The 12,461-nt window shown below is 43.7% G+C and overlaps 1 protein-coding gene across 1 annotated transcript; it reads right to left on the reverse strand.

The window, feature by feature from the left end:
* Nucleotides 1-4,593: 4,593 nt before the first annotated feature.
* On the reverse strand, nucleotides 4,594-12,360 carry ASCL4 (achaete-scute family bHLH transcription factor 4). Its single transcript, XM_004937806.5, has one exon. The coding sequence runs from the start codon at nucleotides 6,474-6,476 to the stop codon at nucleotides 5,910-5,912; it is 567 nt and encodes a 188-aa protein (XP_004937863.2). The 5' UTR covers nucleotides 6,477-12,360; the 3' UTR covers nucleotides 4,594-5,909.
* Between the last annotated feature and the right edge of the window lie 101 nt (nucleotides 12,361-12,461).

The raw sequence follows: 12,461 nt of genomic DNA on the forward strand, positions 1-12,461 counted from the left end.
CATGAGTGTTCCTCTGGGATAAATGCCCTGTAGCTGAGTCTGGGACTTCTTCAGTGCTTCTTAAATTTAAAGAGCTACATCTAGAGAGCAGCGTAGTATAGCATAATGCTGGCAGTAAAGGAAATCCATAAAAAGGCCCGAACATTCCATTTATTTGGAACTACTTGCTCTCTTTGTGATCTTGGTGCAGATGGAAGAGGTTGGTTAGAATTAGATGCTGGTGGTGAACAGCTCAGGAGCACAAAAATCTGCTATATATGTTCAGAATTGCACAGCATCAAGATAAAGCAAGATATTTTCCCTAATATTTAATACTAATACATATTTTCATTTCCAGCATCTGCAAAATCATAATCAATACAAACTGAGGTCTGCACTAACACAGATTTAACTCTTGGTGCTCTTCCAAATGCAGGCTCTAACCAAAATGACAAGGTAGATCCCATAACAGAGGCTTCAAAGCCAGATGAAAGCACAGTGAAAGGGGTGAGAGGGAATTTATAGAGAAATATCTAGTGGTTGGCAGCCCTGCCTACAGAAGGGGGTTGGAACTAGATGACATTTAAGGTCCTTTCCTACCCTAATCATTCTGTAATTGTATCATTCTATGAGCTTGTTGGTTGCTACCTGCACCTGTAACCCCCAATTCTGGGGGTACTGACTCTACAGACAGTGACGACAATGAACCAAGATCTTCAACCACCCAGATTCACAGATGGATTTATTGACCTTGGCAAACCTCTTTGTTTACATGAATACAGCAATTATGACTGGAGGTGGCTAAAAGTAGGAGCGTCACCTGTCTTCTGTGTCTGTTCCAGGGGCTGGGCTATGGGTAGCCTAGCATTTCCAGCTTTTATGCATGCAGCTTCTGAGCCTTTCAGGAAAATGGTTCTTTTGTAAGCTAAGACAAATAAAAGGAAACCAATTAAACTTAGCTTTTCTTGTGTTTTTCCTTTGAAGTGCATCCAGTAAACCCAGCCTGGGCACATACCTGTACTTTCCATTCCTGAGCTGGGTTTTTGTTGTTATTCACTTATTTTTCAACTCAGTTTGCAAACTAAGGAAACATCTTTTTCTTCCAAGGCCGTACCACACTGCCAGGTGAGGCTCTGAGCCTTTACTCTCACCTCAGCACTGGCATGGTAGAGGCAAGGTGCTCTGAGTAGATGTTGCGGTGTTGACTGTACCCTGCACACGTCGCACACTCAAGCTGTGAAAAGACAAGTTCTGGCAACAAAGGTGATATCCAACCAGAGCTGGGCCACTAGGTAACTTATTCACAGGGCTTTATCCAGCAAGAACAGCTGTTTTGATCTCAGTGAGAGATTTGCTTTGTAAAGCCCTTGTGGGAAGACCCCTGTGGAGCTGAGTAGCTTGTTTCTTCTCCCAGCCTACCAGCCTCTAGCACAGCACAACAGATGACCATGTTGTTCCCTGTTCACTTTCCAGGGTCTTGGCTCAGGGTAGCTGCCATGATTCAATGGAAGAAGTATGGTTATTGTTGGTCTTTATTTTTAATCAAATGAATTTTAGTCATAATGATTTCAGCCAGCTCTGGAGCATCTTCTGTGCAGCGTCACCTTGCCAAACTGCTGTAAATTGCAAACAAATGCTCTTGGATTATTTCTCTAGTATCCCAGCCTGACTCCTTTCCATCTTTGATCCCCCACTGACTGTGGAGATCCACTGAGGTAATGGAAAGAGACATCCAACTTTAGAAATGCCTTCAGTCTGGATTGTTTTTCCAGCATGGCTGGTTTGCTCAGCCAAGAGAAGCTTTCCATCACTCTGCCAACAGATGTACTCACAGTGAGATAAAGAAAAATGTGAAAAATTCATGTGGGGAATACGTGAGTGAGCATTTATAGACTTTTGCCAGGAAGCATGCCTCTGGGTTGTCAGAGAATGTTGGTGGTGGAGTCACCATCCCTGGAGGTGTTCCAGAGCCATGTGGATGTGGCACTAAGGGACATGGTCAGTGGGCATGGTGGGCACGGGCTGGTGGTTGGACTACATGATCCTAGTGGTCTTTTCTAACTTTAATTATTCTATAATTCTATGACTGACCTCGGCCAGCTGCAGCAGAGCTCTCCTGTCGGTACCACTTCAAACATTTTATATCCTTTTTCCTTCCCTCTGAGTGTGCTGGCATTAAAGGTTTTCAAAAATTCTTTGCTTTTGTGTGGCTATTCCCTGTTCATTTGTTCCAGTGAGATAAACTGGCCCTGATTGCTTTGCTGTCTGAACACAATTGCTCTGTAGTGCCTTCTGGTTTTCTTTGGCCATGTTATTGACACTGGTAATATAACATGAAAGGAGAGTGGATGGGCTTTCACAAAGAAATCAGCTAAATAGCTATTAGAGGATTAAAAGCAATCCCATGGCCAGGATTACACATCTTTAAAATGCTGATAATATCAAGGAGCAAATGGGTTTGTAATTTAATGGCAGAAGACGGAAGACGATAGATGTGCACTTTTTTTCACTTTTGATAGAAAGATTAAAGTCTGCATTTGATGTGCAGGAGTTTGATAAGGCTGTAGCACGGTTGCTTAGGGATATCAGCGCCGACTTGCTTGTAAATGGTGACTGTGCCACATGGAGAGGATTCTTCTGGTCACCATTTTTATTAAAACTTTAATTCTCAGGGTCACAAGTCGGATCATTGTCTGCCTCCAAAGTCTGATAATGATATATTTTAGAAACTTTGAAGAAAAACTTTGTCTGCACAAAAACAGCTTAAGAAAGCTTTTGAAAGGTGGCACTCACTTGAAACTTTTGCTGACACAAATAAGAAGCACTGATCCCCCCTTGGGAAAGCTTTAGCTGACTTCTACTTCCTTGTGCTAGAAGTGTGCAAGGGGTTTGCGTGCCTACAGGAACTGTGAGAAATAAAGTGTCCAGCATTCCTGGGAGCTGCTCAACCCATCACTGATTTTTTGCACAGAAATAATTTGGTTTTCATCCAGAAATTCATTTTCCTTTAAAATTAAGTGGACTCTCGCTTTTACACCTTCAGAACTGAGGTTGGATCAAGAGGTACTTTAAGGACATCTCCAGAGCTGTTAAAAGGAGTGAAATGTACATCTAAAATATACATACATGCATGTTTTTATTAATACATAAGCTTTTTCATCCATCTCCTTGACTCGAGGCCCAGAGATCTTTCCAGAACATTATTTCAGAAAATACAGACATGACTCTGAACAGAACATTAAGGACACACAAGAAATAAACCGGCCCCATCTAGATGTGCAGCTGATCAGCCTGCAACTCACGTGGGAAGGGTCACCCTAGAGCAGTGTGGACCAAGTGCAGGCCCAGGACCACAAAGGGGAGATGCTCTCCTCTGATGAACCTCCCCTAGAGGAACGTCCCACGTGAGATGAAGCTGGCAATGGGCAGATCCACGGCTCAGTCCGTCTGGCTGATCTCCAAGGAGGAACACTATACCCTCTCTCCAGGATTTGAAACCACAGGATTACAACTCTTGGATGTGTCGCTGTGGGACTCAAACCTCCATGAGAAGCATCTGATATAGAAATGTATCTGGGGAGTTACCTGATGCCTCCCATCCAGACAGAAACAGGCATTCTGCTCATTTTGATTTCTAGTGGTTTGGTTTGATTTGGATACTTACTTTCATTAAATGTGTGTTAAGTGCTTTTCATCTTCAAAGAGCTTTACAAAGCATTTCACAGAATTTGTCTCAGGTACACTGAATGCATGTTTTTCATAGATAAGAGAGATCTGATCTCTGCTTTAAGGGAGAAATGCAACCCAGGCTTACTCACAGAGTTAGCACCAGTGCCACTCTATTGCCAGAAATATCAAAACTGAGGCACAGAGAGTTTGAGTCTATTGTCAGAATCCATAAAGAGAAGAAGAAAACCCAAAAAATAATGGATCCCAAGCAGCCATCATACTACTGTTGCCCTGCTCCCCTTTCTTGGGTAACAAATATGAATACTAACGCATCCAAAAATCAGTGCCTAAGCTCTAGATCCTTAGCAAGAACTTTTCAGGTAACAGCGATTAAATGTTTGGGGTCTGGAAAATAGAAACAAAATAAATCAGAATTGTCAGAAAAGGGACCTGGCTACCACTTAAAGAATAAAGGACAAAGCTTGTGACTGCCATTGACATCTCTGAATGAATGATCTGTCAGAAGCCACCTGGACAACACAGTTAGGCTTTTTTCCATATCTGAGTTGCGTGCAATTTGCTTAAGTGTCTGCCTTTCAATATTATTGAGAAACACATATGTGACTTAAGAAGAGATAATTGGGTTTAGAGCTGTAGCAATAGCTCAACCCAAGTACTTTCACTGCACGTACTTGAAAGCAAGCATTCAGTAGCTAAAAGTGTACAGAGGTCCATAGCAGTGTGCTAGAAATCAGCACAGTATCTTTATATCTAATAAATCCCATTAGATGCCAACAGTATAAATCTGCTAACTATCTAGATGAAAAAATCTAGCTTAAAAATTTAGTTTCATAGGTAGCACTTTGCATGCACTTCCTATGCTGTCCCATTCATTATCCACTGGAAAAAAACAAACAAACAAACAAAAAAACCCCATAGCCTGAATGTATTGCATTTTTTATTTAAATGAAATTGATGGACACATCTGAGGTATTTAATCAGTACGCACTCTCATTTACAAACAAGTGTGTTTTCAGGTGTTCGGTCAGCACATTGTGAAGGAAAGACAAAATGATACAAAACCATTTCGCCAAAGTGAGGCCAAAAAAGCAGAAGTTTGGAAGGTTTGTGTCAGATATATGAGTGAGGAGGAGTTTCCCTTGTATTCAGAATGGGATACAAGCTCATAGATAAATGATAATTAAATGAGGCCTTGGGGAAAGGAAGATTTTTGAGCAATTTGGGGAAAAGTCCTCATTTGAAGCAGATATTGTCGAAATGAAAGGTATTTCACATACTTCAAGATATTCATTTGAAAAGGTGCATTCTTTGAAAAAGTAATGCAATGTTCTGATCAAAAGGAGAAACACCTACACCTTCACACAGATGTAAACTGATATACTTAATGTTACCCTTTTTGTACATATTACATGACCACTCCAGGAGCCTATTTCCAAGTTCTGACCGGTCAAAAATACTCAGGACTATTTTGTGTACAAACTCAATTTTGAGTAAAGAAAGAAATAGGCTGGCAACGTTTTTTCAGTATCCGACGTGAAGCTGTGCCTTTTTGGGTGCAGTCTTACAAATCTCTGCCTACCACTTTCTAGAACACTTCAGAGTGCAAGTGTCAGACTTTCTTTTCCTGACAATCATCCCTCCCATAACCACCAAACAGCCAGAATCCAATGCATGAGTTGCTTCTTTGGCTTTAGAAGATGCCACAGAAAAAGAAACCACTCACAAGTTTATAACAACACTGACTTTTTAGAAACTGGAGCATTTCTGGGAGTGTTCTAACAATTTTAGGGAAAGATGTGTTATCTAAATCTTACCTTTCCCAGTCGAAATGTTTCTAACCCAGGGTATTCCAAGTTAGCAAGCAGGAAAATAAAACTTAAAGGACGGAGTGGGAGAAAGGGAAAGGGGATTTCCTGAAATGGATTTATCTGGGTTTGTTCTCTTCTTGCGTGAAAGGCAAATGAAAATAGAACAAAAGCTGAATGAAAAGAAGAATGCAACAATCCAAAGGTTAGTAACATATTTGGAACAGCTGAAGCAAGGTCTGTGTGCTTACAAATCATCTTTAAGTTCTGTGCAGACAACACAGTTGTCCTTTGAAAGAGTGAAAATACCTTTATCTTTTCTCCTGGCTGTCTTCCTTTTTCCTGGTATTCATCTTAATCTGCAGAAAAATCCCAGGGGATTTAGTTCTGGCTTTCAGAAGGTCCTGAAGGCTCCTTTCTCCAGGGGGCCAATTTCTAGCTACCCACCTCCTCAAATTCACTGTAGGGGGATGAGGCTGAGGAGGCTTTCGACTCTCCATCACTGTTGCATTCCCGCAGAGGACCGGGGCTGGGAGCATCTGGAAGCTCCTTGGTGGTGAGTGTTTCCTTATTGCTAGACCCCAGGGGATGGCAGTCCAGCAAGCTTTGCAGGTGCTTGATGTAGTTTATGGCTGCTCTCAGGGTCTCCACTTTGCTGAGGCGCTTGTCAGCAAATTCCTTGGGCAGGTGCTCTCTCAGGCGTGTGTAGCCCTCATTCACACAGCGCACCCGCTGCCTTTCCCTCTCGTTCCTCTTCCGAATGAAGGCAGGCTCAAAGGAATAGTCGTAGACGCCCACGTAGCCAGGGAATGGGACGTAGGAGATGCGACCTGCATGCCCACCATAGGCTCGCTCCCAGTACGACGGGTCGAGGTGGATGGGAACCCCGAAGGGTTCTCTCAGGGGAACCCCGTGGGGACGGATGTGGCTGTTAGCCAGGGGCATCGCTCCTGCAAATGCAATCCTGTTCAACAGTCCATCATCATCGTTATTGCTGGCCATGCTTTGTCTTTTCTCACCAGTGCAAAGTCAGCTCCCGAATTTGGCTTCCAAATCCTGTATCAATCCAGGCAAGATGGAAACATTTGTATAGGTACTCTGCCCCACGGGTGGCAATTTTCTCCTGCAGAGTGTAGAAACTCAGATCTCAAAGCACTGCTGATGACTCAGGAGGTCCACTCGTGCCTGGAAATCAGCTCTAAGCCTTGTTTTCATAGATGCAGGATACCTGCTAATTTATAGACAGGTTTTGAGGACCATCACTCCACACTTTTAAACCTTCCTTTTCCTCTGATCTTCATATTTCAAAAGATAATAAGAGGGTTCCTGTGTATTTCTTTTCTCCCTTCTTGAAATTATGACCATACGAGTTAACGCCAAACATAAATAATCTTCCAGGCTCTAAACACTTCTCATGTATTGTAATCCACAATATCGTTTGATATAATTGTTTCCAAAAGCGGCGTAATTTGCAAAGTTTACAGGGATCTTCAAAGTTTTGGCAGAACTCCTCCCTTTCAGGAACCGAGGATCTTCTGTCATCTGAAAACTACCCAAAGGCTTTTCACAATGAAATCCAAAAGACAACTGCAAGCTTTGTTGTTTCGGCTGCTCTGGTCTAACTGAAACAGCTCTCAAGCAGTTTGCAAACTTATATGGCATGTCTCTAGCGTTCTGGAGAAGCAGAGAAATCTTCAAAGGAAAGACTGCTCTCTTGTGGTTGCAAGTCATGTCAGATCAAGAATGCATACGTGCAAGTGATAAGAGGGAAACTGTTCTCTTCACCCCGAAGAGAGGCTTTTTCAAGAAATATGAGTTTCACATACTGAACACGAACATTTTCAAGAAAGCCTGCAACATTTTGCTTGTTTCTACTCGCTGCAGAGATGTTCTGGTCATCATTACAATCACCTTCCTTAGATAATGAAATACAGAAGTTACGCCCTGATTGCCCCAATGTAGCTGTTACCAGATGTTCACATCAATGCTGGCTTTCTAGATGCATCCTATAGAGTGCTTTAACTGGGGAGCTGAAAATCCCTCTCAGCTGTGCCAGACCTGTGCTGCATCTACCAGTTTGCCTGCAGCCTGCCAAGGAGAAGAGGTGGGCAGAAAGAAGACGAGGACTTTTGGCAGCACAAGGGCACCATGGGGTCATTCGTGTGTTTCCCGGAGAAATCTGCTGTGATACGAGCATCTTTCCCCATTTTGTTACTCAGAAGCCCCATAGTTATATATATTTTTTCAGAAATGTATCTTCACAGTTAACAGAATTGCCTTCTTTTTTTGCTGCTACCATCATTTCGGTGAGTTGAACGTTTGGCCCAGGAGAGCAGCGGGAAAGGACAGACGTGAAAAGATACAAGCATGTGGGCTCTATTAAAACTGTTCTTTTGCTCAAAGTGAAAGTTTCCACCCTGTTTGGTCTTTCATGCCAAACAGTCTCAGAAGCGTGAGTAACTGAAACAACATCCTCTGCTCTGAGAAACACATCTGTGTCTCTGCTGAGTCAGAAACCAGCAGCAGTGATGCCAGCGCACGCTTTCAAGTCAGTATCTCTGCTGGCCTACTCTGCTGCTTCAAAAAACAGTGGTACAAGAGGAATCTAGATGGTAATCTTCAAAATATGATCAATGTACAGGGAGACACTTCCAGACAGATGTAAATGAGAATAATCCTGGCCTCTGATTTATGCCAGCAGCTGGAAAAGCACCAAAATGGCTCAAACTCAAGTATCCATCCACTTTCACCTCCATCACCAGTGTTGCTGGTGATTCAAGCTGAAGGTTTTCAGCACTGCCTAACGGTTAGCTAATGCCTTTCATGAGGAGTTGAGTCGAGTCACATCTAAATGCCTTTCTAAAACATCTGCCAGAGCTCAAGTGGAAGGTATGAAGGAACACCCATGCACAATTTGTTTCAGATCAAATAATCAAGAGCCCTTTCTGTCTTTTTTAAAAGTGCTGTAACTGTAGAACAACAATGGCTTTTCAACATCGCTTGCCCTACAAATTTTGCTGTCAGAGAGTTCTCCAGTAGAAACCTTCCCAGGTCTGAATTCTGAAAATAGCACACTGGCTGTAGCAGTAAGGTAGACAAGGACTTGAAGCTTTCTTGAAGCAGGGAGGATGTTGGCCTCTGAGCATATATCTGAAGTAGGAAAAGGACATGTGACATTTTTCTATTGAAAAATGCTGTTCTCTGTCATAATCAGCACAAGCAAAGACTTCCCCAGTCTCTACAATCTCCGTAGAAATATATAAGGAAATGGCGATGTGCCTCCTGGGGCCCTTGGGTACCAAAACTTTTCACAGCCCTCCATGACCCCTCCAGAAGTCCAGCTGAGTTCGAAAGGCGTGGTTATGTTTCAGTTCTGTCATGCAAATACGCTGCTCTTTGCTGCCAGAGCTCTTGTCCTTGCTTACTATAAATGCAGGTCACCTGCACTTCTCAAAGGGTCAGAACCACGCCTGTGCTAAACTCGAACAGAAAAAAATAAAATAAAATTACAATCCACTGTTAATTCCTTAAAGAAATACATGGGGGAAAAAAACCCAATACATGTAAACGTGAATTGTTAACCTGCATAATTGAACTCATGTCAGAGTCTGCAGATTGTGTTTCCAAGGAAGAGAAGAGAACACACCACAAGTGCTTGCTAAATGTTGTATCTTGTTGACAAATCTAATGTCATGCTCATAGACAGGGCTTTGAACCTGGGCAGGGAGCCAGCACAAGGCAATGCGCTCTTGTGAGAGCATGAGCAGGACAAGGGCGATGCACTGTGCTTGTACCAACCCATGCAGCTGAGCATAGGAACAGCAGCAGGTCTGGGGAACCATAGTGTAATGAGTAGATTAAGACTCCATGGACAATATCCTTCAAAGAAAACCCACTGTTGTTAATTCTTATGCTGTTTCTCAAATTGCCTCCCTTGCCCTGAACACGAGGCTCTTCAAGCTGAAAGGAAGCAGTGGGCCTGGTTTGCCTTTTTGTTGGTAGAAATCAGATATTATTCACCGCTCTGTGGCAGAATCATCCTGCTTCAGAGCTGTTGCAAGGGGATGTTCAGGCTCTGAGGTTCTGGAAGCTGTGCTGTTTTTATTTGAAACTTAGTTGTGGTTTTAATTGCATATATCCTAACACTGTCTACAAGAATGTAATCTTCGTACAAAACAATCCTCAACCTGTTCGCACTCCCACAAGAATCATGAATAACACTACAGACATCCTTGTGTTATACTGTGATTGCTTTGAATTACTCTGAATTACTCAAAGCAACAGATTCTCCTTGACACCGCATCCCTCTGCGGCTGAAATGAAAGTCATCGCTGGAAATACTGTAGAAACTCAAGCACCAGCTGAACACGTGCATCTATTTCCCAACAGATGAGGTCTCAACTATTTTATCTGTGAACATATTACTGAGGAGGAGGAGGAAGAAAATACAGTAGGAGATAAAAAAGAAGTCCTCACTGCATTATGCATTTCTTATGTTTTACTGTACTGTAATTATACTGAAAAATTGCAATTCATTAGACACTTTGTGGTTTGTCTGGGCTGTTGCAGTTTACTAACAGATAATTTATTAGCAGATGTGAAATTAACAGTTTCTCATATTAACTCACAGAATTACAGTTACAACTGCAGTTTAGACTGAGATTGAGGAACATGAGACTTAATAGTTCTGTGCATTGCTAATAGTTGTGTACTTTAACACGGGTCATCCCTCTAGCTCTATAGCTAGCAGTGAGTGCTGCGTCTGACCTATCAAGGCTGTATGCTGGGATTGTCATCAGGATACAGGTGGATCTACAAAGTGCTGGCAAGCCAATAAAAGGCGGAAGGATATCTGGATATTTAATGTTGATCAGCTGACCTCAGCCACTGTTGTCTGTGTGATTCCTGTACAGCGTAATTCTGCTCCCTCTGAGCAGAACCCAAGGGCATGTTAGTATCAGTAGGAGAGAACCAATGGCTATGACACGTGGTATGGTCCAGCGGGGACTTCCACTCCTGGAAGTACTAATGCACGCTAACTGCATTCTTTTTCCTTGTGATTCCATGAGCATCCCTTATTTTTCAGCATGTCTCCAGGGTATTAATGCAGCTTGAAAAATAGCTGTGTCATTTGCTCTCATGCAGCAAGTACCATGCAAGTCAATAAACTAAGCTTTCAGGGGACATCGTGTACCTGTCTTATGGAAACAACTCACATATATTACAAACGCCATCTCTAAAAAAATCTTCTCTTTCAGAAGAAATATTTCTGAAATGTATTTTACTGTAACACTCTGGGCATGCAGAATACATCTCTGTAGACATAGTTTAATTTCTCATCCAGTGACACTTGATAGTTTTCCTGTTCTCCTTTGATACTGGTGCTTTAAGGTGGTAGTTAAACTATCACTTCTTCAAGGGTGTAAAGAGCCTACAAAAAAACTGGAATGTTGGAGCACTCATGCTTGCCAGCAAGAGAAAACACTCTTATCTGCCTATGACTACATCCAGTGTGACTCATAGGCTCAAAGTATTACTTTCAGCTCAGATAGCGAGGATTTCAGAGCCAGGATGGTCCTCCAGTAGGAGTGCATTATCAGAATTGGCATCAAGCTCGGGTCTTGGTGTTTAAGGCAGAATTGAGATGTATTGAGAGTAACGGTGAAGTTGTAAGGACGACAAGGGAAAATGTAAGGCCTACAGTCATCTTTTATGTTTTAGGGAGTTCAGTGTGATGAAAGAGTCTTTCGAGCTGGAGTGGTCAGTCTGGAGGGGCGCTGAGCACCTGATCTAGCCATAGGTGTCCCTGCCCATTGCAGAGGAGGTGGACCAGATGGCCTTTAAGGGTCTCTTCAAACTCAAATGATTCTGTGATTCTATGAAGTAGTGCATAAGAGGTGCCCAGCTCTCAGACTGTTAGAGCCAAATGAGCAGCTGTTTCCACCCCTAAAAGAACTGACGGCTGTGCATCAAACTGGAATGATCTTTCCGGATTGCACATTCAGCCATTTTGGATCAAAAGGCAGCAGGGAAGACAAAACACTTTGAGTTTCCTCCTGTGCAGACTCCCAGTCAAGGCATCTCTCATTATGTGAGGCAACATTTACCCACAGAATGGAACACCTCTATCCATGGAATGGAACACCTCTCCCATGAGGACAGGCTGAGAGAGCTGGGGCTGTTCAGCCTGGAGAGGAGAAGGTTGTGAGGTGACCTGAGAGCGGCCTTTCAGTATCTAAAGGGGAGGTACAGGAAAGACGGGGACAGAATCTTCAGCAGGGTCTGTGGTGACAGAACAAGGGGAAATGGTTTCAAGACCAAAGAGGGTAGATTTAGGTTAGATATAAGGAAAAAGTCTTTTACAGTGAGGGTGGTGAGGCACTGGAACAGGTTGCCTAGCAATGTGGTTGATTCCCCAGCCCTGGAGACCGTCAAGGCAAGGCTGGATCAGGCCCTGCGCAGCCTGGTCTAGCTGTGGTGTCTGTGTTCATGGCAGGAGAGTTGGATTAGATGGCCTTCAGAGGTCCCTTCCAACTCTAAGGATTCTATGATTTGGGTGTCAGATACGATCCGACTGCAGAAGCACATTACAACATTTCAGAGAGCAGCTGCTCACCTCTGTACTTAGCAACTTGCAGACTGATTTGAGCAGCAAATGTGATTAATATGCACGTGCCACAGGTGACTACGCGCCAAGAGATTCCTTTGTAACACGGCCTTAGCCAGGACAGTACGTTATTTAGCCACAAATCACAACCAACCAAGGAACGGCAGCTCCGGGACTGCTTTGTAACCAACGCAAACGCGGCCCGGCCGTTCCAAGCGCGCTGCCCGGCGCCGCGCAGAGCCCCGTCCCCGCTCCTTGGCGGGGCCGCTTCCTGGCTGTGGCGCCCGGCGGCGGAAGCGGCCCCCGGCCCCCTCCCGCCGCCATCACCGCCTCCTCCTCCGCACTCCCCCGCCCGCGGCCGGGCCCGCGCCGCTCGGGGC

The sequence above is a fragment of the Gallus gallus genome, chromosome 1 (genome assembly GCF_016699485.2).
Source record: "Gallus gallus isolate bGalGal1 chromosome 1, bGalGal1.mat.broiler.GRCg7b, whole genome shotgun sequence".
In the NCBI taxonomy this organism is placed as follows: Eukaryota; Metazoa; Chordata; class Aves; order Galliformes; family Phasianidae; genus Gallus; species Gallus gallus.

Coding starts and splice junctions, on each gene's coding strand:
- ASCL4 (XM_004937806.5), bottom strand. CDS start 6,476: ATGGCCAGCAATAACGATGATGATGGACTGTTGAACAGGATTGCATTT.